Raw genomic sequence first — 27,491 nt, 5'->3', positions numbered from 1 at the left:
CCGGGTCACATGGGTGGCAAGCCACTCCCACAAAGGAGGCCACACCCACAGAGTAGGTTCCAACAATTTCTGAAACCCACCACTGGACTTAACCATCACACAAACATGTCATGGCAATTTCTTTCTTTCTTTCTTTTTGCCATGTCATATCATTCCCAACTTATGAGGGAAACAACTTTCAATCATCCTTACCTGTATCGAACATGATAGAAATAGCAACAGTAATGTTTTCCCCCTTTATTACAACATTCCATGAGCAGTCCCAATCTGTTACACTTCTACACTCATTGCCTTGAAGGACTGGCAGGGATTTGAGAACAGAAACAAAAAAAAGGCAGGATTTTTGTTTAGAATATGTTATAAAGGTTTAAGGCTGTTGGATGACTCTGTAATAATTAATGAAATGCCATTAGGTGGTTGCGTTTTTTAACTGTGGTTTATTCTAGGCAAAAGGACATTAAAACAATTTCAGTTAAATGAGAACCAGTGGTGGGTTTCAAAAATTGTTCCAACCTACTCTGTGGGTGTGGCCTCCTTTGCGGGAGTGGCTTGCCACCCATGTGACTGGATGGGAGTGGCTTGACGCCCATGTGACTGGATATGAAGATGCCGATGACACTTGTCAGAACCACACAGCACTGGCATGCATAAGAATATGATGTAAGCTTGTTTTTTAAAAGGCATCTTTGGTTTGCGTTTAAAACAACTTCAACACACGCAATGTTCTGATTGCACCACAAACGCAGTAGTCATCCTTACCTTTCACAGAGGCACTGAGTTTTATAAATATGAGCATGATAGTGTAGAATAATCATATCCAAGGACCAGTGGTGGGTTTCAAAAAAGTTCGGAACCTCTTCTGTAGGTGTGGCCTGCTTTCCGGGTCCACTGGTGGAACCTCTTCTAACCGGTTCGGTAGATTTGACCAACCGGTTCTACCGAATAGGTGCGAACTGGTAGGAACCCACCTCTGATGAGAACTATGATATGTTGAAAGTAAGACTCATCAAGAACTTTGTTATTCGATAAGAATGTAAGTAATGACTCTGGAAGAGATGCACAAAAGCTCATTGTAACCAATTGACACACTTTCTACAAGATGTAATGTAAGATGATGATTTTTGGGTGTGTTGTTTGTTTAGTAAAAATAAAAAAAATGTTTTTTAAAAAAAGAAGGAAAGAAGTCAGCAATGGGAGCAGCACATTTCATGTCACTATTGTGTTCTGGCAACTCAAGGCTTGGTGGACAGGACTACAGCTCACCAATGAGGAAAGGCTCTAGATCAGGGGTAGTCAACCTGGTCCCTACCGCCCATTAGTGGGTGTTCCAGCTTTCATGGTGGGCGGTAGGGGTTTTGTCCGATACTGAAGCACTTTCCTTTTTTTTTTAGTTTAAATGACTTTTTAAAAAATCATAGCATTATTTAAAAACATGTTCTTTTTTTAAGTTTTTATTTTACACACATAAACACATCAACAAAAACAAACACATGACTTAAGACAACATAGGAACAAGAAGTTCCATCCGCGAGCTGCACTGGTTACCGATCAGTCTCCGGATACGCTTCAAGGTGCTAGTCGTAACTTATTAAGCCCTTCATGGTATTGGATCTGGGTACTTGAGAGACCGCCTGCTGCCAATTACCTCCCAAAGACCCGTTAGATCACACAGGGTTGGCCTCCTCCCGGTGCCATCTACCAGCCAATGCCACCTGGCTATTACCCGGGGGAGGGCCTTCTCTGTGGCAGCTCCGGCACTCTGGAATGAACTCCCCGCAGGGATTCGGACCCTCACCTCTCTCCAGGCCTTCCGAAAAGCCGTCAAAACCTGGCTTTGCCGGCAGGCCTGGGGATGATGAGTTCCCTCCCCTCTCGACATGTATGGTTGTGCGACTGTTGTCTACTTTTATTATTTGTATTTTGTCTTTTTATGTTCCCTTTTTTCCCCCCCTTGAATTGTTCGCCGCCCTGAGTCCTCCCGGAGAAGGGCGGCATACAAATAATAAAATACAAATACAAATATATCATACAGCAGTTCCGTATCGGTTTCTTTGCAGTTATTGTTTTCCCTTCTATACATTTCTATCTTTCATTCATGGTCTCATTATTCGTTATCCATTTTTATGTACAATTCTGTATTTATTTACACTTAGCTATTTATAACCAAATATTGTTTATCTATAATGTGCTATATATTCTTACTATCATTTATTCTCTTAACATACAATTCTAGGTATACAATCACATGGTTATTCTTTTTCTTTGCCAATCTTATTCCATTTAAGAGATTATAGGGTACAGTTTGGATTGTAACATTTAAAAACATTTTCATTAGGTTTTCATAAAATCACCATTACTGTGGAACCGGTGGGCGGTTAGAAAATTTTTACTACTAACAGAGATACAAAAGTGGACAGTGGGTATAAAAAGGTTGACTACCCCTGCTCTAGATCAGGGTTTCCCAACCGTGGCAACTTGAAGATGTCCGGACTTCAACTCCTAGAATTCCCCAGCCAGCATTCGCTGGCTGGGGAATTCTGGGAGTTGAAGTCCAGACATCTTCAAGTTGCCAAGGTTGGGAACCCCTGCTCTAGATCAGTGTTTCTCAACCTTGGCCACTTGAAGATGTCCGGACTTCAACTCCCAGAATTCCCCAACCAGCATTCGCTGGCTGGGGAATTCTGGGAGTTGAAGTCCAGACATCTTCAAGTAGCCAAGGTTGAAAAACACTGCTCTAGATCAACCCCCCCCCCAAGAAAAGGAATAAAAAGAAACGAGGTCCTGCCTAACCCTGATCATACTTTGGGGGAACGGCGGAGTTTCCCTGGCATTTCCGATTTGCCAATTTGGCAGTTCGATTCCCACCGCTTTCCTTCTCAGCTAGTTCCAAGGAGGTGAATTAAAACTCCCCGCTCCCGAGACAAAAAAAACGGGTTGGCATTTCCTCCCAATTCCCCCACTTCTGAAAGCCCCAATTTTGCTCTTTTTTCCGGCCGTTTGAGAGGGAGAAGATTTCGAGGCGGCAGAGGAGACCCCCCCCCATTCACCCCCACCCCACCCCGGGGCGAGGAGCGCGCGTCCTCTTTCTTGGCCGAACAATCCCAGGACCGGCGCGCAGGCTGAGCCAGGTGCCCCCGGGCGCTACTGAAGCCGCCGCCGCCCCCGGGCACAAGTGGTGGTCGGGAAAGAGGGGAGGGGGCGTGGCGACCTGGAGTCGGACCCCCCCCCTCTTCTGTCCCGGTCCCGGGGGAGGAGGAGGAGGAGGAGGAGGAGGCTGTCGGCCTCGGCATCACGTGTCCCCCCCTCCCCTCTTCTCCCCCTCCCCCTGCCTCCATCTCCCCCTCCCTTCCCTTTGTTGTAGCCCGAGCGGTAGCGGCGACGCCGGCAGCAGAGGCGACGGCAGCGGCTGCAGGAGCAGCGCACAAAGGGGCGCGGGGAGGCAAGGTTACCCCTTACAACCCACCCCGAACCAAACAACCGACAGGGAAAAGAACGAGGACGGCCCGGGATGCGGAGCGTTGGCTGGCAGCAAGGCCGGTGGGTCCGCGCTCCTCCCGGCGGCGCCCATTGAACCTTAGAAGGTCCCCCCCCCGCTTTGACAAGCCTCTCGCCATGGCGGCCACCGCCCGGCCCCGGACCTCGCCCGGCTGCAACGACGCCGTGTTCCTGATGCTGGCGGTGGCTCTCTGCACTCTCGGTCCCGTTCGGACGTCCAACCCTCTCGCCGCCGCCGCCGCCGCGCCCGCCTCCGATTGCGCCGGCAGAGGGAAGGCGGGCAGCAACTGCTCAGGTAAGCTGCAGGACCGGGCGACGGGCTGGGCGCTTGGGAGTGGGGTTTGGTGGGTTGGACGGGCCCCACAAGCGCTCCTGTTGCCCAGGCTGAGCATCCTTCCTCCCTGGCTTCTCGTCCCCGGTCATTCGCGCTGGGGGGGGGGTTCCGCCTCAAGACGCCCATCTCGGCCCGCCACGCCACATGGGCTCCTTCCTTCCTCGTTCTCCTCGTCCATTGACCCCCTCCCCTCCTTCCCTTCCATGCTTAATAACTCCGTCGCCAGCCCCATCTTTGTCTCGCTTGTCAGTCACACTTTGGGAAAACCGTCACGCCACTTTAGCAATAGCAATAGCAGTTAGACTTGTATACCGCTTCCTAGGGCTTTCAGCCCTCTCTAAGCGGTTTACAGAGTCAGCATATCGCCCCCACAGTCTGGGTCCTCATTTCACCCAGATAGATAGATAGATAGATAGATAGATAGATAGATAGATAGATAGATAGATAGATAGATAGATAGATAGATAGATAGATAGATAGATATAGAGAGAGGGAGAGATAGATATAGAGAGAGGGAGAGATAGATATAGAGAGAGGGAGGGAGGCAGAGATAGATATAGATAGAATAGATAGATAGATAGATAGATAGATAGATAGATAGATAGATAGATAGATATAGAGAGAGGGAGAGATAGATATAGAGAGAGGGAGGGAGGCAGAGATAGATATAGATAGAATAGATAGATAGATAGATAGATAGATAGATAGATAGATAGATAGATAGATAGATAGCAATAGCAGTTAGACTTATATACCGCTTCATAGGGCTTTCAGCCCTCTCTAAGCGGTTTACAGAGTCAGCATATCGCCCCCACAGTCTGGGTCCTCATTTCACCTAGATAGAGAGATAGAGAGATAGAGAGATAGAGAGATAGAGAGATAGATATAGACAGAGGAAGAGATAGATATAGAGAGAGGGAGGGAGGCAGAGATAGATATAGATAGAATAGATAGATAGATAGATAGATAGATAGCAATAGCAGTTAGACTTATATACCGCTTCATAGGGCTTTCAGCCCTCTCTAAGCGGTTTACAGAGTCAGCATATTGCCCCCACAGTCTGGGTCCTCATTTCACCTAGATAGATAGATAGATAGATAGATAGATAGATAGATAGATAGATAGATAGATAGATAGATAGATATAGAGAGAGATAGATATAGAGAGAGGGAGGGAGGCAGAGATAGATATAGATAGATAGATAGATAGATAGATATAGAGAGAGATAGATATAGAGAGAGGGAGGGAGGCAGAGATAGATATAGATAGATAGATAGATAGATAGATAGATAGATAGATAGATAGATAGCAATAGCAGTTAGACTTATATACCGCTTCATAGGGCTTTCAGCCCTCTCTAAGCGGTTTACAGAGTCAGCATATCGCCCCGCAACAACAATCCGGGTCCTCATTTTACCCACCTCGGAAGGATGGAAGGCTGAGTCAACCTTGAGCCTGGTGGGATTTGAACAGCCGAACTGCAGTCAGCTGAAGTAGCCTGCAGTGCTGCATTTAACCACTGCGCCACCTCGGCTCGCCTGCCTGCCTTCTCTCTCCACCCTCCCCATGCCCACCCCCGAATTCCTCGCGCTGCGTTCCGGTTCCGAAGAGCGAGAGCAATTCGGAGGCGCTTTGCTCCGCGTCGACATGCACGGGATTTCAAACGAGGTTGGCCTCTTCATGTGCCGCCAAACAGGTTCCGCGCAGGCTCTGCCTCCTTCCGGCTAGTTTCATCTGAATAGATCTGGTTCTTGTGTCTCTCTCTACGACAGTGTTTCTCAACCTTGTCAACTTGAAGGTGTCTGGACTTCAACTCCCAGAATTCCCCAGCCAGCGAATGCTGGCTGGGGAATTCTGGGAGTTGAAGTCCAGACACCTTCAAGTTGACAAGGTTGAGAAACACTGCTCTACCACACGGTCTGCAAAAGAAAGGAGAGGGGCCCGATTGCAGCGCCATCCCCCCTCTTGCCCAGCCAGAGCCATCATCATCAGATTGTGCAGAGGGACATGGATGGAAGCAGTCAAGAGCTTAATTTCAGCCAGTCTGCCTCTTTGGACCAGGGCTGGGTTCCTGCCAGTTCTAACCTCTTCTATAGAAGAGGTTCCACAAATCTACAGTGCCCTTTAGAACCAGTTCCAGCTCCCTCCTCCTCCCCCCCATTCCGCACATCATCAAGGTGAAGAGTGAGAGGAGGAATTCTGGGAGTTGAAGTCTACAAGTCTTAAAGCTGTCAACTTTGAACACCCCTGGGGTTTTTTTCCCTAAAGGATTAGGGTTGCAAAGATCTTGTAACTTGACAGCTTTAAGACTTGCACACTTCAATGCCAGAGTTCCTGAGCCAACATGACTGGAGGAGGAATTCTGGGAGTTGAAGTCCACAAGTCTTAAAGCTGTCAACTTTGAACACCCCTAGGGTTTTTTTCCCTAAAGGGTTAGGGGTGCAAGGGTCTTGTAACTTGACAGCTTTAAGACTTGCACACTTCAATGCCAGAGTTCCTGAGCCAACATGACTGGAGGAGGAATTCTGGGAGTTGAAGTCCACAAGTCTTAAAGCTGTCAACTTTGAACAACCCTAGGGTTTTTTTCCCTAAAGGGTTAGGGGTGCAAGGGTCTTGTAACTTGACAGCTTTAAGACTTGCACACTTCAATGCCAGAGTTCCTGAGCCAACATGACTGGAGGAGGAATTCTGGGAGTTGAAGTCCACAAGTCTTAAAGCTGTCAAGATTGAACACCCCTGGGTTTTTTTTCCCCCTAAAGGGTTAGGGGTGCAAAGGTCTTGTAACTTGACAGCTTTAAGATTTGTGCGCTTCAACTGCCAGAGTTTCTGAGCCAACATTTTGATTGCTAAGCAACAGCACTGTTAAGTGAATCTCCCCACATTTTACAAGTTGGCCACACCCACCCAGTCACATGGCTGGCAAGCCACTCCCACCCGCTCACATGGCCGGCAAGCCACTCCCACCCGGTCACATGGCAGGCAAGCCACTCCCACAAAACAGACCACACCTACAGAAGAGGTTCTAAAAAAAATTGAAACCCACCACTGCTTTGGATCCAAGGTTCAGCCCTGGCCAGTAGAACATGATTGTATGTGTGGATTGCACCTGATTGTTCTTAGGTAAGTTATAGAATTGCACCTGAAAATGACCATCTCTTCAGGTGCAATTCTATAACTTCCCTAAGAACAAGATGTTATTCAGCAATCTTCCTTTCTGAATAGACAGGTGAGGATTGCGGGTTAATCTTCCAAATGTTATTCACTACTTCATAGCCCAAACATTATATGTGTGTATATTCCAAAGTAAGCAAAATTCGCCTGGGCTTACTTTCAGGTATTGTGTACAGGCGGTTTCACTAGCAACACCTTTTTAAATTTGCTTACTTGGAAGTAAATCCCACTGAGTTTAGTGGCACCAAAACCTTATGCACAGGCCTGGAATGTTAAATGTTATAAAAGCAAGCACTTCAATTCCCCTGAATGAAATATACTGTGCGGGAAAGGCCTTATATTTTTCTATCAGTTAAAGCAGAAAATGTGTGGTTTTGACATTTTTTGTTCCTCCACTCCAAAAATGAATTTCAGTGTTGAATTCCAGAAGTGTTCATCTTTGTTTCAAGTTAAAAAGTGTTTTGGAAAAAAAAAAACATTCACTTGTTTTGAAGAAAAGCCTAGTTGTCCAAGAAGTTTTTCTTTTACTTCAGATGTGTACACTTTTATTGCGGAAGCTAATCACTGCCTGCGTCCCAAAATCACATTGTCCTGTAAAACCTCACACATTATCATCCACATCTCTTTTGTATACAAGGAGGTCTCAACAAAACCTCCATCCTCTTTCCCTCTTTTCCTTTCACATGCGTGCATTTCAGAGCCCCATGTTCCCTCTGACATGAACATGGGAGAATAAATCTGGGAATGTGAACATTGACCTTGTTGTGGGCAGTGAGAGGGGTCAACAGTTCATGAATCTGGAACAACTGGCCAGGTGATAGGTGTTCATTTCCTATTGCTGGAAGAAAAACGGCGGCTCCGATTTCAAAATTGTACTTTTTTTAGTTGTGGCACAAGAAAATAATTTATGCTCAGAAGGCAACAAAAGGAAAGAAGCAAACAGGAGGTAGCATCTCTTTTGTTTCTCTGTCTTGGATGTATATCAGTCTTATCACTACAGTTACTGCATCCATACTCACCTCTTTTTTCACCTCTGTTTCTGAAAAAGATTGTCTGAGAAACTCCAAATGCAGAGAATCTTTCTTCCGCAACCTGTTTAGATAATTGGCCTGCTTCTTGTCATGTTTGCAGAATTAATAAATAGAATACAAACTAGATCAATTCTAGCCTCTGTTATCTAAAAGACCTATTGTAAAATACTTTTGCGACGAGAACAAATGTAATTTTTTTAAAAAAAATTCCTTGTCTTAACGCTTACTTTATTTACTTTCAACACCTTGCAGAAATCAACGCTGTTTTTTTTTTAACCTCACATTTATTCTTTAAAAGTTACCTTTCCAAATTAGTGGGGTTTGAACAGATTCAGGGAAATGGCAAGGAATTAAACATAATTGGGATTGGGTTTCTAAAAACGATAATTTTCCTTAAGCATATTTCTAATTCATTTGTTCCTTTTTGACTAGTGCTTTCCCTTCCTCAAAGCATTCTAAGCTGTCATTTTTGTATGTTTTTTCCCCCCTCCTCATTTGAAGAGCATGGATGATTGCTCTGAAAGGATTGCTAATAGAAATTACCTGCGACTGCTGGTGCCAAATTCATGAGAGATTCATAAGAGATTCTTCTTTCCAATCTCATTATCTTCTCTGAGAGATGAAGACGGCTGCCACTTTTAAAACAGCTTCGAGCATTTATATAGTGCTCTGTTTTGGTACCCTGTTATTGACAGCACATTTCCCTGGCTTTTTCAGGAATGAATTCCAATGTAGCTTTTTTAAAAAAGCAAGCTGGTATAGTGTGAAGTACCCGTGGGTCGCTCATGAAGCCAATGTGGAGAAAAGACACGGACACGAGCCTTCTCGGGATGAGGCGACCCAGATTGGGGGTCTGGGAGCCCCTTTTATTGAGATAGGACAAAGGCAGGAGGAGCAATCAGCATGTGATTTAAGACAGCCTGTCAAACTACAATTGCTAATCATCTGCTCAGGGAAGTTCTGTCTATATATGGTCAAATCCTGGGCGTCATTGGTAAGGCACATCTAGAGTGGACTATCAGGATGTTATGGAGTACTATCAGGATGTTATGTTCTTTAGGAATTTGTTTTTTCCTATGTGGTTCAGCGTGGCTGCGCGTGCCCTGTTATGCATTAGGCCATGGGTGACCCACACTCATGGCCATGTTTTTGCATCCCTGTGTGTGTGTGTTTCAGACAGCAGAAACTGCCCTGCACACACACACCCGGAATGGATTCCAACAGTATAGGATTGCAATCTTAAAATTGCAGCCTTTTTGCTAAAGAGTAAATTCTATAGGTAATATCAGAATTAACCTTAAACATACGCTATATAGGTTTGAATTGAGTTGACTATCAAAGGAGCAGGCAACTAAGCCCTAAACAGGTGTAACAATGGAATGATCTATGTTTTAGATTAAAATATTGATGCATAATATAGAGCGGAGGTGGCACAGTGGTTAGAGTGCAGTACTGCAGGCCACTTCAGCTGACTGCTAGTTCTGCAGTTCGGCGGTTCAAATCTCACCGGCTCAGGGTTGACTCAGCCTTCCATCCATCCGGGTAAAATGAGGACCCGGATTGTTGTTGGGGGCAATATGCCGACTCTGTAAACCGCTTAGAGAGGGCTGAAAGCCCTATGAAGCGGTATATAAGTCTAACTGCTATTGCTATTGCTATTGCATAAGGAGGAAGGACAAGTGAAAAGGCGAAAGAGAATATGTAACACTCTTTCTTGCAGATTCCTCCAAATTTCTAAGCATAACATGCTTAGAAGGTTTGTAAACATTCTGAATCTGGCTCCCTCCCCCCTACTGTCTCCCCCCTTAAATTACAACCAGAAGGAATTAGTGAGTAGGGAGGAGCAGTTGCAAAGATTACAAATCCTGTAGCATTCAGCATATATCTAAGGCAGTGTTTCTCAACCTTGGTGACTTTAAGTCCTATGGACTTCAACTCCCAGAAACCCCCAGCCAGCTACGCTGGCTGGGGGTTTCTGGGAGTTTAAGTCCACAGGACTTAAAGTCACCAAGGTTGAGAAACACTGATCTAAGGTCTAGTACAGTGGTAGTCAACCTGGTCCCTACCGCCCACTAGTGGGCGTTCCAGCTTTCGTGGTGGGCAGTGGGGGTTTGCTGTAACTCTGCTTTATAAGTTTTATACAGTTACTTCCCTATTTTATAAATCACCATTTACTGTGGAACCGGTGGGCGGTTAGAAAATTTTACTCCTAACAGAGATACAAAAGTGGGCGGTAGGTATAAAAAGGTTGACTACCCCTGGTCTTCTAGTAAGAGACTTATTTCCACGTAGACAGGCATAGGCTAATATCTGGAAGTGTTATTATATTGGATTTTTAACTTTAAAAATATTTACATTGCACTATGCCTCCTTTGTCATCTTTGTTAAAGACACTGACACTGGTGGTTGGTGTGGTTAGCAATTTCTCACAGAAGGAAAAGTCATCCCACAATGTAAATTTCACCTTTGTTTGTTCCTTGATCCTTGCTTGTTGAGTTTCTCATGCTGTGATTATAGACACGTTGATAGTGGATTCGTTGCTCTTGCATGCTTTACTTGGCTTTCTTTTGCATCCACATAATGACTTATCATGTTTTGTGCAAAGAAAGATTAGTAGGTTAATTTGCTACTGTCAAATGCCAGTTCATCTAACCAGCATATATAGCTTGCATGCTGCAAGGGGGGAAGTCAATGAGATTCATTTTAAAAAAGCTGGCAGACAAAGCAGATTTTGGGACCTGACATTATAGGCTCTATAATGCCTATAAAATATAGTAGGGCTGTTTTAAATGAAGAGAAATCACGTGCATTCAGCGTAAAGAACAAGAAAACAAAACTGAACGGTATAACATCAAAGACGAGGCTGCAAAGGTTTTGGTTTACTTGCGTAATTGGAGAACATATTCTGCAAATTATAATACTTAGTATAGAAATATCTCCCAGGGGTCTTCTTTATATGCAGAACTGCTTAATTTGGATAGAACGCAGACTTTCAAATCTAATTAATTTATCTGGTGTACATTAGGATGCTGTAGCTGATGTTCTTTTCAAAGTATAGTTAGCCTGCCTTTTTCACTGTGCCGCTTCTGTGTCCAGTAATGAAAAATTACCTTTTAGGGAACCCACTTTCTTTATATTTCCTTATGTAGATATTTGATAATAACTCATACACATGCCCTACATCTTTCGATAGAATTCTTTCTCTTTTCTTTACGGTCATCGAAATAATCCATTATTCCTTATGTACACTTTCCCCCTTCCTTCTGACTTAATCTCTCATTGTACTGGTGATATTTGACAGAATTACAAGGCTGTGCCAGGATTATATTTGCATAATCCATGCTAACATTCTTCTTCCATCAGAATCTCTTGCCCAGGCATGAACAATTCTAGTGGATTCTTCCCTGGATCATGTTGTTCTATTATTCAGACATCTTTTGTATGGCAATTAAGATACAATGAGTAAGACATTAATTAAGATCTTAATGGGGAAAAAAAATCCTTTCAAATAGCATGACAGTTTCCAATTCTTTCCCTAAGTAGTTTGGTTGAATTAGACTTAGATGATAAAACCGTGGCACGACAAAACTGCGGTCCATTAAAGCGCGCCCGATTAAAGCGCGTCGCTGACGTCATCAGCAGCACGACAACAGTGACCGCGGAGAAAAAAGGGCGCTTTAAAAAGCGCTTTGAAAGCAAGCCGATTCACGTTAAGGTAAGGGTTAGGGTTAGGGTTAGGGTTAGGGTTAGGTTAAGGGTTTGGGTTAGGTTTAGGGTTAGGTTAAGCGTTAGGGTTAGGTTTATGGTTAGCGTTAGGTTTAGCGTTAGGTTAAGGGTTAGGTTTAGGGTTAGGTTTAGGTTTAGGTTAAGGGTTAGGTTTAGGGTTAGGTTTCGGGGGGTTAGGTTTAGGTTTCGGGGTTAATTTTAGCTTTAGCGCTCACAGCGTGCTTTTTTCGTCGCGCTGTGATGACGTCAGGTATGCGGTTTCGTCGAGCGCGCTTTAGTCGAACGCGGTTTTGTGGTGGAACCTGATAAAACATCTTATGGAACTTCAAGAGGCAAAATTCCTTCTATTCCTTAACTCCCAGCCATCTTCTGCCTCACAGCCAACATTGCTGGAGGAAGGAAGAAGGAGATGGGTTATTTTTCTTCTGTAAATCTTATTAACCTACTTTAGGATTGAATAATTTTAGATTATTGCTTAGCCTCATTCCATGCACATCAGTGAATGGAATCTATCTTCCTTGCCTAAAATTTTAGCTGTTCAGTAAATCTAATTTCAAAGATAACTCCACTGCTTCAGATTCTTGGGTATTGCTATATCATTTATACAGATTTTTTCCTTCTACTGAAAATAAAACTGATGTAGAGTTGACAGGTTTTCATTAGTGTTTATTGAAATACAGAATGTAGCTTTCCCGCTTTACACATTTTAAAAATGTAGAGATAGGACAGTAAACCAAAATAGTGACAACCTCATGATGACAAATTTCACATTTTAGTAGCTCAGAACAAAGTGTTTGGTATTCTAAAAGCAAGAGGATAACCCAGTTAAATAATTGGCCAATAGATCTGATGTAGACAGTGGAGAGCAATGATACATTGTGATTGCATTCAAATTAATTTAAATAAATAATGCCCTTCTGCTGATAAAAGTGCTAGCAGCAGCAAGAGTGGGCGATTTCCCTTGCCAGTTGCAGGCTTTGAGAAAACATTAGTATTTCTGTTCTCGGACTGAACTTCTGAACTGTAAGAGCAGATCTTCTAACTCTTGTAGGGGTTGATTGAGGCTAGGCTAAATTTCTTCTAGCTGCTATCGCAGTGACGGCTAATCTGTTCCGGACCGAGTGTCCAATGCGCATGCACGCACCTGAACCCCCAAAATGCAATATGTGCATGGCTCCTGCATGTGCCCCACCGCGCATGCACGCACGCTCCCCCACTCCTATGCATGGCATGTTCCCCCCCACCAGGGGTGGGTTTCTCGCCCCGTTCCAACAGGTTCAGTTGGAACGGGGCCGGTGGCGTCCTCGTGCACGCGTGCGGTGCGTACTAGCGTCTGTGCGACGCTCCAGCTGCTCCTGGACGATCGCGCAGGTGCTGTATGCGTCCTGCGCATGCGTGGAAGCGCAGAACTCGTCAAAACCGGGTAAGGACCGCGGGCGGGCGGGCGCGCCCTTCGCCGTTCCCGGAAGTTACTTACTTCCGGGTTCGCCGACCAACCGGTTCGCAGGGACCGCCGCGAACCGGTTGAAACCCACCCCTGCCCCCCGCATATGTGGCGCACCTCGCCCCTGTGCATGCACGGTAGAGACCTAAAGACCAGCTTGTTGTTGCGATGAAGAAAGAACGCATAGGCAGGAAGAAGGTTAATGGGAAGGCACAGCTTGTGGGAGCTCCCTTTTATTGTCATACACAGCTACCGTAGCAGAAGCTTGTTCATTGATCAAAGTACACTTTGTACTGATTGGATTGACTAGACAAAGTCCATAGCCATAGTTATCTGTTCTGACCCCCCCTTCTTCGCTCGTTCACAAATGACAGTCAGACAGAACTTCAAAGGAAATATCTTTATCAGTCCTGGCTCAAGCTGGCTGCGAGCCCAAAATAAATGTAGATAAAGTCTCAGGCAAAAAGTTGCACAGCAAAAACAAAAAGCTCTTACAGCAAACCAGGTTTACAGAAAGCAAATCACTTATCCAAGTGCCTCTTTGAATCAGGTTTACAGAGAGCAAATCACTTATCCAAGTGCCACTTTGAATCAGGTTTACAGAGAGCAAATCACTTATCCAAGTGCCTCTCACGAACAACGAACCACGACCGATGAACGACGAACCACGAACGAACGACGACTTCTGCAACTAAGGCGTGGCACCATCCGTCTTTTATCTGCAGAAGACGACACTAACGAGCAACAGCTGCTCATTATTCCTGCATCCCGACTCAACTCACAGCAAACTTCTGCTGAGTCACAACAGTTATCTAAGGTTAATGGACAGTTCGTGGTTTCCTGCTGCAAGCGATGTAATGTGCCTACGTGCCAAATCTCATGTTTCCCACTTCTTAAGGAAGGATCAGGTTAATGATCATTGTGCTGATGTTGCATTCTCAGTGTGGTTGGCCAGCTGCTGAGAAAGCAAACATCCCCCCCACCAGCTGGCCGGCAGGAGGCACACGTGCATGTGCAGCGGAGCTGAAATGAGGTGATGGCTCGCGTACCCACAGAGAGGGTGCTGCATGCCACCTCCCTGGCACGCGTGCCATAGGTTCGCCATCACAGTGCTATAGTGTTCTTTTCAAGAGGAAGTTCTGTCGATATATGGTCATATCCTGGTCAGGATGCTTTATCTTTTGGGACTTGTTTTTTCCTGTGTGGTTCAGCGTGGCTGCGCATGCCCTGTTATGCACTGGGCCATGGGTGACCGCCACACCTACACAAGGAGTTATATGACAACAAGCTTCCATCAGTGCTGCATGCAGAAGGAAGTAAGTGAATTGTGATACCCCAGTGAATCTTCTGTGTCAGTTTGGCTCAGGCATAACACCAAGTGATTTACTTGTTTTTGATTTCACCTGGTGGGTGACTTCATCCTTTTATCTGGATGAACTACAGTGCAGTACTGTAGGATGCATTCAGCACTGAGGTGGCGCAGTGGTTAGGGTGCAGTACTGCAGGCCACTTCAGCTGACTGCTAGTTCTGCAGCTTGGCGGTTCAAATCTCACCGGCTCAGGGTTGACGCAGCCTTCCATCCTTCCGAGGTGGGTAAAATGAGGACCCAGGATTGTTGTTGGGAGCAATATGCTGACTCTGTAAACCGCTTAGAGAGGGATGAAAGCCCTATGAAGCGGTATATAAGTCTAACTGCTATTGCTGTTGCTATTGTTTTCACTAAGTATTGCCCTCTAGAACTGATTACCAAGTTTGCAAGCTCAGTGGGTATTGAGGGGGAAGGGGCTCTAAAAATTCTTAATCCTCCCTTTGTCTAATAGAAACAAATAGAAGTAATCATGATCTCCTTAAAATGTATGTTCCTTTTTTTTTTGTAGATTGCTCAATTTAGCTTGGATCGTCTGGTAATGATTGGGTTTACTTGGGAAATTAAAAAAAAAATATTATTAATTAGTATGTTATAGAAACCATATCATTGTTGGCGGTGATAGTTGCACGTTTGAACAAAAATATAAGAAACGCTTGCTGGACCAGATTTAAATCAGTAAGAGCAGTGCTTTTGGTAAGGAGAGGGTAGGAGTTGCTGATGCCCAACTTTCTATTTGCTTAATCCTCTTTAAAGTTGTCCAAATTGGTAACTGCTACTATATCTTGCCCAGTGGCTGGTTGCTCATCCCGTTCCAACCGGTACGGTTGAAACGGGGCCGCCGGCGTCCTCATGCACGCGCGCAGTTCACGCATGCATCTTAGCGCCTGCGCGATGCTCCAGCTGCTTGCGGAGAATCGCGCAGGCGCTGTATGTGCCATGTGCCTGCGTGGAAGCGCAGAAGCCTTCAAAGACCAGTAAGGAGCGCGGGCGGGCGGGTGGGCCCTTCGGCGTTCCCGGAAGTTACTTACTTCCGGGTTCACCGACCAACCGGTCCGCGCGGACCACCACGGACCGGTTGAAACCCACCCCTGATCTTGCCATAGCAAATGTCATATCTTAACAATATAAGGAAGTATTTCCTCTTATCTCCATGTTTGGAAACAGATTATGGTACTTTAAAAACCAGAATGGTCTTCTGCTGTTATCCTAGTAACCATATAAATTGCTATACTTTTCAACCTCCCCCATACTCCACCCCCCAGTCTTCTGCTAGTTTTCCATTCAAAGGGCTGATAATCTCTCCTCCTGCTTATCTTTAATCTCAATGCAACATCAGATGCTTTTAAACTATTTATTAATTTGTACTGTTTACTCCATATGGACTGTTCATTATGGGAATAGTTCTCTGCCTAATTTGATGAACAATTTTAAACAGCTTGTCTCCATGTAGAACAATAAAGTACATCTTCTATCTGAAAAAAACATTTGTCTTGAAGTTGATAAATATTCCAGTATGAAATAATCCTAAAATCTATTTCAGCTCTTCAAATACTACTTTTCCCTCAAAGTCTACTTAAGAGAAACCCAAAAAAGCATAATTCTATAACAATGTATTAATAATGACATATGGGAAATAGAACTAATGAAGTAGGTCACAGAATAATTAAGTGTTAACGGAAGATGAGAAATGAGGGAATCACGAATGTTTCTGACAGATGACACCAATAATTGAAAGATATCATCAATTATTTCAATGGATAAGTAGCCACAAGTAACCACTGTGCTTCTTTTCATGGTTTTAGTATTTATAGAAGTTCAGATGAAATTGCAAACTCTTTCAAGGTTTATATTTTCACTTTGGATTTAAAAGATGAATGAGATGCTCAGGTCCAGGCAGATGTTGTAGAATCATGGAGTCCGTCATGCAGGTCTTATTGTAAGTAACTTTTGGAGAGGGACCATTTATAGATGGACTAGCTCAGTGGTCTCCAACCTTGGCAACTTTAAGACTTGTGGACTTCAACTCCCAGAGTTCCTGAGGAATATAATACATAAAGTGGACATTTCTATATAGCAAAGCCTTATTAAAGACTGTATAGATTTACGGTATACCTTAACTAGTAAACAATAGGCCCTCTGCGCTAACCCAAGAGGGATAATGGAAATTAGCAAGGGAATACAAAAAGATAGGTTTGCCTTTGTTTTGTTAATTACAGCAACATTTTTGACTGGTTAGATTTTTGCCAAAACTCAGAACATATTAAGGCCTAATGGGTGTAATGCAGAGGTGGGTTCCTACAGGTTCGCACCAGTTTGGTAGAACCGGTTCGTCAAATCTACCGAACCGGTTAGGAGAGGTTCCACCAGTGGACCCGGAAAGCAGGCCACACCTACAGAAGAGGTTCCAAAAATTTTTGAAACCTACCACTGGTGTAATGGAACACGATTACTCTTCGAAGGGATTTCTCATTCTCCACCTTGTACTAACTATATGAGGTCATGTCCCTCTAACTTTTTTAACAGTTAGAAATCTAGAGAACATCATCATTCCTAAGGTTGCAATCCTTTCTAGCCTTTATAAGAGAGGCATTTGCTGGAAACAGGACTAGAAAGCTAGTGAATGCCAATCTTTTGAGCCTTCAGAACAATGCCGTTTACTAACTTTCCAGCATTCTTCGGTGTGCAGAAGAAATTGCCTCTGCTGGGCTGAAGAAATAGAATCTTTGGGATCCAAGCCCAATTTCTGCAGTCACAGTGGAGGGGCTGAGCTCCATTCAGCAGGCAGCCCCCAGAGAGGATGACCCCTCAGCAAGTGGCAGCAGCTTGCAACCTTCCTTGCTGGTCTTCCCATTGACTTTTTGGGGAAGATGGCAGAGAAAATGGCAAATGCCAACTGCACGATCATAAGATACTTGGCAACTGGTCATAAGTGCAAACAGGTTGTCAAACATCCCAAATGTTGGGTGATCACATGGGGGCTGGTCAGTGGTGGGTTTCAAAAATTGTTCGAACCTACTCTGTGGGTGTGGCCTCCTTTGTGGGAGTGGCTTGCCACCCATGTGACCGGATGGGAGTGGCTTGCTGCCCATGTGATTGGATGGGAGTGGCTTGCCGCCCGTGTGACCGGATATGAAGATGCCGACGACACTTGTCAGAACCACCTTCAATTACCTCACACACAGCACTGGCGTGCATAAGAATAGGATGTAAACTTGTTTTTTAAAAGGCATCTTTGGTTTGCGTTAAAACACCTTCAACACACGCAATGTTCTGATTGCACCACAAACGCAGAAGTCATCCTTACCTTTCACAGAGGCACTGAGTTTTATAAATATGAGCATGATAGTGTAGAATAATCATATCCAAGGACCAGTGGTGGGTTTCAAAAAAGTTTGGAACCATCTTCTGTAGGTGTGGCCTGCTTTCCGGGTCCACTGGTGGAACCTCTTCTAACCGGTTTGGTAGATTTGATGAACCGGTTCTACCGAATAGGTGCGAACTGGTAGGAACCCACCTCTGGGGCTGGTGTAATGTTTTAGGATGGCGATGTATATCTTTCTTACATTCATTTAACTTACAAAATTAATATATTTTAAGACTGGGAAGATTGGAAGAGTTGACAACTGATTTAAACACTAATTATGTGAGATACACAGACAACACTTGTTTGTTATCTGAAAGTAAAGAAGACTTGGGAGTTACGATGATGAAAATAAAACAACAAAATGAAAAGATGGTTTAACGATAAATATTAAGGATGCAATGACAACTTCAACTGCACACTTTTTGAAGTTACAGTTAATTGTAAAGGGGTGAAGGTGTTATATCAAGCTTTTCTTGAGCACAAGATTAAATAAAATGGATTGTGTTGGAGAAATGCAGAGGGAGGAAGCAATGACAGACAAACCATGAAGGATTGCAATCTTTCAATGAAAACAGTTAAAATAGTGATTATCTACAGCTGTGACTTGATACGGTAAGAAAGGTAGATGCTTTCCATTTCTATTTTTGAAGGGTACCATGAGCTACAAGAATCAATGAATCAGTCCTAGATTACCAAAAGTCTGACTGTGGCTTTGAAATGCTGATCACTAAGAGAAACTCACATAATTTGGACAAATTATGTTTATAAGCAGTGGGGCTAGAGAAAATAACTAAGCTTAACAAGGAACTAAGAAAATACCTAAGCTTAACAAGGTAAAGGAAGTAGAAGAAAAAGGCAATAGATAATCAGGATGGATGGAATGAAACACATTACAGCAGTGATCGCGAACCATTTCAGCACTGAGTGCTGAAAAGGGAGCGTTTGTCTGGGATGCAATCCGGAAGAGAAGCTGTCCAGTAGGCATGCGCCAGGGGTGGGTTTCAACCGGTTCGCGGCGGTCCCTGCGAACCGGTTGGTCACCGAACCCGGAAGTAAGTAACTTCCGGGAACGGCGAAGGGGCCGCCTGCCTGCCGGCGGTCCTTACCCAGTTTTGACGAGTTCTGCGCTTCCACGCATGCGCAGGACGCATACAGCGCCTGCGCGATCATCCAGGAGCAGCTGGAGCGTCACGCAGACGCTAGTACACATGCGTGCACAGCGCGCGTGCACGAGGACGCCGCCGGCCCCGTTCCAACCGAACTGGTTGGAACGGGGCAAGAAACCCACCCCTTGCATGCGCGTGCCAGAAAATGAACTTCCTTTTTCCGGCACGTGCATGCGCCCCAGCCAGCTAGTCTTCTGGTTAATGGTGCATGCGCGCGTGATAATCAGCTGGCCAGCGTGCATGCTCACGCTGGAAAACGGAAGACCAGCTCTTCTAGTTTCTGGCACTGCTACGCGGAAAAAGGCCAGCTGATTGTCACACACACATGCGTGCCAGAAACCCAGAAGAGGAGTGGGCAACACTGCATGTGCCAGGTGACATGGCTCCACATGCCACTTTGGTCACATGTGCCATAGGTTCACAATCACGGCATTACAGTAATGTGGAAGAACTATGAGTTATTATTAAAGAAGTTCAGGAAGGCAAGCACTTCTCATAATCTCACAAAGCATTAAATCTGACTTAATGATATTTAACTAACAGAGAGCTGGGTAGGTAGAGGAGTTTATTCCAAAAGAGATTCAAATAAATTAATGCTATTGTTAAAATCAGGGGGATTTAAATTCCTAGCTTTGGCTTGATAATCATATTCTTTACGTTTAGTGAATAGCCTATTCTTCTCTGTTAATTTTCTTTGTTCAGCCATCTGAAAATAGGTTATTCAACTTTTATTTCAGTTTAGATTAATGTGAATCATGCATCTGAAAGGAGGGAATTAGATCAAGAGGGAGGAAGAAAGGGAGATATTAGGAGATAACTTCCCAAGGCTGAGAAGTTTGAATTTGGTTATTTCCATATGTTCTAATCATGTTCACCAATCTCAATACTACTTCAATAATTGTTGTCCTTATGTAAGTCAGTAGTAGCAGTAGCAGTTAGACTTATATACCGCTCCATAGGGCTTTCAGCCCTCTCTAAGCGGTTTACAGAGTCAGCGTATTGCCCCCAACAACAATCCGGGTCCTCATTTTACCCACCTCGGAAGGATGGAAGGCTGAGTCAACCCTGAGCCGGTGAGATTTGAACAGCCGAACTGCAGATCTGCAGTCAGCTGAAGTAGCCTGCAGTGCTGCATTTAACCACTGCGCCACCTCTAAGTCAGTTTATATTAAAACAATATTTATTTTGTAAATAGTAATCTACATTATTAGAATTATTAGTTTGATGATTATCAGTTGTCTTTTTATAATCAATCCAGACCATGTGTACATTGGTTTTTCATCTTTGGCAATTCTCCAAAACCATTTTATCTATCTTATCTTTTGTACCTCCACTACTCTCATTATCTCTTTTCTGTTTACTGAAAAGATGTTACTTCTATGTTTGTATGTATGTTTATTAGTCTTGTATGCCGCCCACTCCCGGAGGACTCCGTGTGGCTTACAATAAAAATGGGAAGGGAATAAATAAGACAAACAAACAATACAACAACATTCATAGTTACTGTGGGGCTGGATACTTCAACAGCCCTCTGACCTGCCAGGATTTAGTGGCTTTACAGAAGGCCTGGAGGGTCATAAGGGTCCGGATCTCCATAGGGAGCTCGTTCCAGAGAACCGGAGCTGCAACAGAGAAGGCTCGAATTAAAATTAACAATGGTCAATCATTTATTTTATTTTGTTCAGGCCAGGCCGGCTTGCTGGAAAAGCCAACTTTTTAGGCGCGTCGGAAGGACCGGAGGTCGGGGATTATACGAAGCTCTGGGGGCAGCTCATTCCAGAGGGAAGGCGCTCCCACAGAGAAGGCTCTCCCCCTGGGGGGTCGCTAGCCGACACTGTCTGGCCGACGGCACCCTGAGGAGGCCAACTCTGTGGGATCGCACTGGACGATGGGAGGCTACCGGTGGCAGTAGGTGGTCTCGCAGGTATCCTGGTCCTAAGCCATGGAGCGCTTTAAAGGTCATAATTAGTACCTTATAGAGCTTTCCAAAACTGGATTGTTTCCTTTTCTGTTTGGTTTCCCGTTTTCAGAAATTCCAGGGCTGTATATATAGACTTGTCTCTGGTCTGTTTGAAATAGTTGATTTTGCTTAAATTGGATGATTTGCGGTCACAGTATTCAATTTTCCTACTATTGCTGAGATTGTTGCTTTATGATTTTTGAAGCGTCTCCCATTTTTCTGGTAAGCGGTGTTGGGCTGAGAGACAGAGTGACTGGCCCAAGATCACTGGCATTCATGGCTCAGGTGGACTTGCTCCCTTTGGCTTCCTATTCAGAGACTATTGCGGCTGCAGAGCTTGTGGTCCCATAGGTCAGGGGTCTCCAACCTTGGGCCCTTTAAGCCTTGTGGACTTCAACTCCCAGAATTCCTCATCCTCAGGTTACTGCATCTCGGTGCCATCATAGACGCTGTGAACTGTCAGGGCTCCCTGTCTCTGGCAAGCATCAGAGATCTGGTGCAGCAGGTACAACCGTCGCATCAAGCCTCAATTGTGCAGTTGTCCCAGCTCTTAGGCAAAATTATATCCTGCCTATCCATAGTGCTTTGGACAAGACTTCATTCTTGCCAGCACCAGTGGCATCTCTTACCTCACCAACATGCCAACGCAAGCAACTCACCAGTGTTGATTCTGGTTTCCGCATAGGTTCGTCGATCCCTCAGGTGGTGGTTGTCTGCCGCTCTGGCGAAGGGCACTCTCTTCAAAGAACCAAATTGTCTGACCCTCATGACAGATGCAAGCTTATTTTGGCTAAGGGGGCACACCTGCACAATCAAATTGCACAGGGCAGGTGGTCAGCATCCAAGGTGACACACAGCATCAATTGGCTAGAGTTGAGAGTAGTGAGACTTGCCCTTCTTTAATTCCAAAGTAGCATATAGGGACACCATGTGATGATTCTCACAGACAATGTAGTGGCCAAGGTGCACATAAACTGCCATGGGAGCACCCGTTCCACATCCCTAATGGTGGAAGCCGACTCCCTGGGAAGGTGGGCATAAAAACACTTGTGCTCGATTCGAACGGAGAACATCTCCGGGGTAAACAACATCCGAGTGGATTGGCTAAGCAGGGCCACAATCAACCATTCGGAGTGGCGGATCTGTTTCACCAACTGTCGCAGAGGTTCAACCGAGTACTAGTCGATCTATTCGCCACCCCAGAGAACACACACCTTCCCAGGTTCTTTTCCAGAGTTCAAACCTCACAAGTGGAAGGCTTTGAAGTCAACACACTTCATTGGCAATGGCCACCAGTCTGCTATATGTGTTTCCACTGTTGCCTCTTCTCTTGTAGAGAGAGTCCATTCATAGATTGTTTCAAGACTGACCTGTACTGGCTATGATGTTATTACTATTTCTAAGTTATCATTTCTAAAGTTCATATTAGCTTTTGCTTGTATGTTATTATAATAACAATTCAAATACTTTGGCCACCTAATGAGAAGGAAGGACTGTGGAGAAGAGCCTAATGCTGGGAACGATTGAGGGCAAAAGAAGAAGGGGACAAAAGAGAATGAGGTGGCTGGATGGAGTCACTGAAGCAGTAAGCCTGATGTGAAGTTCCCAAGAGATGACCTAATTAATTTACAAGCCTCCAGACAAAGTTCAAACAAAAAACATTCATTTATTAGGATCAACATCTTGGCTTGATCTTCTGTGGAACCTAAACTGGCTTTCACAATTGCGTTTGAACTTTACCCCTCTATCTCCTCCCTTCTGTCATGCATCATAATGTTCATTGTTTATTACACTTGTATGCCGCCCTATTCCCGAGGGACTCAGGGCAGCTAACAAACAAGATGGGGAGGGGGGAAATACAAAAAACAAAGACAAAAACAAATACAAAAAACAACTTAAAAACAATGCAACAGTCACAACAATTCAAGTGGGGCTGGGAACTCATCAGCCCCAGACCTGCCGGAACAGCCAGGTCTTGATAGTTTTGCGGAAAGCCTGAAGGATGGTGCGGGTCCGAATCTCCATGGGGAGATCGTTCCAGAGGGCCGGAGCAGCCACAGAGAAGGCCCTCATATTCGCCAACTATATTGTAGATATATGAAACCCGACTCTAGCCGAAGTTATACATGGAATCCTCCCTCCAGGCCCAACCTGATAATAGTCATGGCAACGCTTTAGAAGTTGACACCTGAGCTTCAATGGACTCCAGGGAATAATAAGAGGACAGGAAGGCCTGGAGGAACGTTGTCCATGGGGGTCGCGATGGGTCGGGCATGACTTCGTGACTAACAACAACAATTGTTTTATCTAATTTTTTTTCTACTATTGTTTTGGGACCTTCCATTTTCTGAATCTTTTCCAGTTCTGCATTCCTGAATATTTTATTTCTGGTAATGAATCTCCTTTGGTTTGCTAATCGTTGTTCAGTGATATTTGCGTCTGGATAATTTTTTTTCCAATGTTCAAGCATTCGCTTTAAGTATTCCCATTTTGTTGGTTCCAATTTATAATAAAAGGCCATAATGGCATGATTTTCAAACACATTATGATTTTGTTATGTCTGTGCTTGATGTTCTTCCATCAATCCTACAATCCCAGCCATAGCTCCTGAGTCCCATTGCCTACTTGTCAACAATTGCCCAGGAACTCTAACATCTGACATGATTTTAATTGACCTGTATGATGACCCATCTGGTATAAAATTATTTTTCTGTTTGCTCACTGTATTCAATGAGTTGATGTATTCATTTTGTCTGACTTTTCCACTAAGACCAGTCTGGTAGAATACACCATTGCTAACATAGCTCTCAACCTCATCAGAGCATCACAAGCCTCTCCCCCAAAACATGGGGATATCCCTGAAATTGAATAGATGTTATTATGTGTGGATAACCTACGGTTAGATTCACTGTCTAGAACTGGGCGAAATTTAATACTTCAAGTCCTAACTAAGAATCTAAGAATTATCATCCACAAATATAGGCACTTCCAAGCAAGGTAATTTTTTTAAAAAATTAGGATTTTTCTGATATATATTATTAATTGCTTACTTTTAGCCAGTGACGTGTGGTGAGCTTTATGGCTGGTGAGGCAGCTTTTTAGACTTGTGTACTTCAACTCCCAGAATTCCACAGCCAGGCATGCTCAGTTCCGATTTAAAGCGACAGCATTTTCCCCCCTTGCAAAATAAGTTTTCCCATTCTTTTTCTTCTCCCTCCCCTTCCTTCCTCCTTCTCCCCTCTCTCAAACAGACACACGCACACAGAGAAGTTGGATCCCTCTCTCACTCACTCACTCGCTCTCAAACAAACACAAACACAGAAGTTGGATTGGATATATTTTCCAAAGGCTTGAAAGCAGCTCCTCTGCCATACCTCCCCTTCCCTTACTGCCTTCCGATTGGAGCCTTTGATTGCAGGTGAATCACATTGTAATCAGTGAAGCTGGGCTTATATACTTTTATCCAGGTGTGTGTGTTTGTGTGTGTGTTTGTGTTTGAAAAGGCAACGTGGTTCTGCTAGAGCTCTGAGTCAGACTGAGCTAGTTGCTCCCAGAGAACTCTAAAAAGCCTCTAAAATGTCCTCTATAGGAGGCGAGAGAACACGTGCCTCCTTTGCATATGAATTTTTTTGCTTTTTAACCCTTGCTTAACTCTTAAAAGGTGAAAAAATGCTTATGCACAGGAGGCTCCTAGTTCTCTCGCCTCCTCTTATAAACATTAAGCACTGTTCCAAGTCACTGTGACTTGGAATCTGGCAGCAACTACCTTGGCTTTAATTATTTTTTAAAAAATTCTTTAAAATTCTTTCCTTTTCCTCATGACTGATGAGGCCACGCCTCCCCTGCCTCTAGTGACTGCACGCCCCTGCTTTTAGCCATATAAATGAATGATATTATTTGTATAATGGAAGAAATCAAGCTTCATGGGAATTCAAGTTGTACACGTTGGGCAGTATGCAGACTTACTCATAGTTAAACTAGATGATTATGTTTCCTTGATTCTGATGGGTCGCTACTAATACTCCCCCACTATCCCACCACACTTCTTTGCTTTCTGAAACTTAAGCAGTGTATTTCAGTAGGAAATATGGAAATATATTGCTACAGATTCCAGCTAAATAGCCATCTTTTATTTTTCTTTCAACAGAGAAAGAGAGTATTTTTGTAGTTTAACTTTTTTTGTGGCAGGCTGTTTTTAAATCAGATATATAAAGTGTTGTTTGCAAATAGGCAGATAACCTACACTACATTAGGATAAACAGGCCAGGAGATGCAAATTGTTCAGCTTCTTGTGCAAACTGGCAAAAGAAACATTCAGCGTAGGAAGAAAATGCTTTATTCAAAAGAGCATAAATTATATAGTCTTACAAACTGAAATTAAGAGAAAAACCATACTTCTGAATAGAATATAAATGTACAGAATAAGAGCTTTTGATATTTTGTGCTTGTGGAGCCCTCTTGGAAGACATTTTACTCTCAAATAAGCAACAGGATATTTTACAAAATGAAATGTTTTCTTGAGAAAGTCTGAATGTGGCCATTCTAGCATTCTACAACATATTAATAACGATTTGTCAACATGCTATACTCTTTGGAATTATTAGATAGACATTAGCATAATATAAACTAAAATTCACAACAGCTTCAAATATAACACAGTCCATGCCAAAATTCAAAATGCTAGCAAAAAATCAATACAAACTAAGTAGGTTTCAAATTAGCACTTTTTATGGAGAAATATTTTTTTAAAAATACAAGTTTATAGAAGTGTATAGGCAAGGCATCAATCAACCCTGACCTCTTCCAACCACCTGGGATGCATCTTCCATCATTGGGTACTCCAATCTATAATCCTTGAAGAGTAGACTGGCATTGGCAAATGAGTTTGGCGAAATAGCCACATGGCTGCCGAAAACTGTATATTCCCTTCCCGTTCTCCCGCCGTTCCCTAGCTTGTCGTGCATTCTTTCCCAAAATCGGGACTTTTTTAAAACACCGCGGGACGCGGGACAAATTGTTAAAAATCGGGACTGTCCCGCCAAAAGCGGGATGTCTGGTCACCTGCCCGCTCTCCTTATCTTTATTTGAGCCAACCGGGGCATTTGCGCATGCGCACAGGACATACAGTGCCTGCGTGATGCTCCGCCGAGCAGCTGGAGCATCACGGGCAGTGGGTACATATGCGTGCACTGCGCATGTGCATGTGGTGGGCGCCTGGCCCCGTTGCAGCGTACCAGTTGCAACGAGAGCCGGAACCCACCACTGGTTCAGTATGATTTATAGCTCTGAATAAGTTCAGTCATTATGTAAACTTGAGACTTTTATACCTATATTAGAATGTATCGACTTTATTATTTTTTTCTTTGAGAAAGTCTTTTACCTCTGTAGTACCTGGGGGAGTTGTAACATATCAATACCATCCTATGGGTTGGTTTTTTTAAAGAAAATGTGAAGTTTAGCCAGCTTGCCAGATGCTGCTTATTATAAATTGGACAGCTCTATACTCTTAAGTCCTGCAGCACAGCATAATTACAGTTTTAAAATTCGAAATATACTTCCCTTTTCATTTTAAAAAACAAAATTTTATTTGATCTCTTGCGAGATTGTTTTGTTTTCCAAGACTGCGTGAGGACGGGTTGAAGTTGCTAGTCACATATTTCAGTGGGGTCCACTCAGGAAATGGCATTAGAGCAATCACAGCAATTATTTCATTGCTATTGCTTATTCACCCAAAAGGCAGCAAAGTAGCAGCTAGCAATAGCAGTTAGACTTATATACCGCTTCATAGGGCTTTCAGCCCTCTCTAAGCGGTTTACAGAGTCAGCATATCGCCCCCCACAGTCTGGGTCCTCATTTCACCCAACTCGGAAGGATGGAAGGCTGAGTCAACCTTGAGCCGGTGAGATTAGAACCGCTGAACTGCAGATAACAGTCAGCTGGAGTGGCCTGCAGTACTGCACCCTAACCACTGCGCCACCTGCGCCAGTGTAGGAACTCTGACTCTTTCATGCCTTAGAGATTAGCAAGAAGCAAATGACCACTGAGAAAGCCCTTTGGAAGACAGATAGGGCAGCAGAAACCACCAAATTGCTATGTTAGTGCAGACTGTAGGAAGAAGATGCAAAGATCTGGAGGATCTGTAGGAGAGCAAGTTTGAGAAATCCACCCTTGCACTCTGTCCTCCTAAATACACAGTCTTTATTTAGATAACAGTGTAGAGGAATAACCCTTTTAATTACATATCCCTCCCATCTGTGCAGAAGTGATAATTTAGTACTCATATGCATTTGGAATATAACGTACACTGCGAGCTGAAATTACCATTTTAATATTCTTGTTAAAGATTGATTGCTATTGTTCAAAGCTGCTATCCCCTTTATTTCGCTATTCACCCTGATTTGAAATGATTATGTGCTAGAGAAATGGGAGG

The 27,491-nt window shown here is 44.0% G+C and overlaps 1 protein-coding gene across 1 annotated transcript in view; it reads left to right on the top strand.

Annotated features, from left to right (window-relative positions):
* Positions 1-3,430: 3,430 nt before the first annotated feature.
* The window catches only part of TMEFF1 (transmembrane protein with EGF like and two follistatin like domains 1), a 120,119-nt gene continuing 96,058 nt past the window's right edge, over positions 3,431-27,491 (top strand). Inside the window, exon 1 of the mRNA XM_087721939.1 lies at positions 3,431-3,790. Within this exon, the coding sequence (XP_087578065.1) occupies positions 3,613-3,790 (178 nt within the window). The 5' untranslated portion in view covers positions 3,431-3,612. The remainder of the gene's footprint in view (positions 3,791-27,491) is intronic.

The sequence above is a fragment of the Thamnophis sirtalis genome, unplaced genomic scaffold (genome assembly GCF_051295495.1).
Source record: "Thamnophis sirtalis isolate CommonGarterSnake01/CBP01778 unplaced genomic scaffold, rThaSir2_p1.2 scaffold_8, whole genome shotgun sequence".
In the NCBI taxonomy this organism is placed as follows: domain Eukaryota; kingdom Metazoa; phylum Chordata; class Lepidosauria; order Squamata; family Natricidae; genus Thamnophis; species Thamnophis sirtalis.
This window is presented reverse-complemented; position numbering and strand designations above follow the sequence as displayed.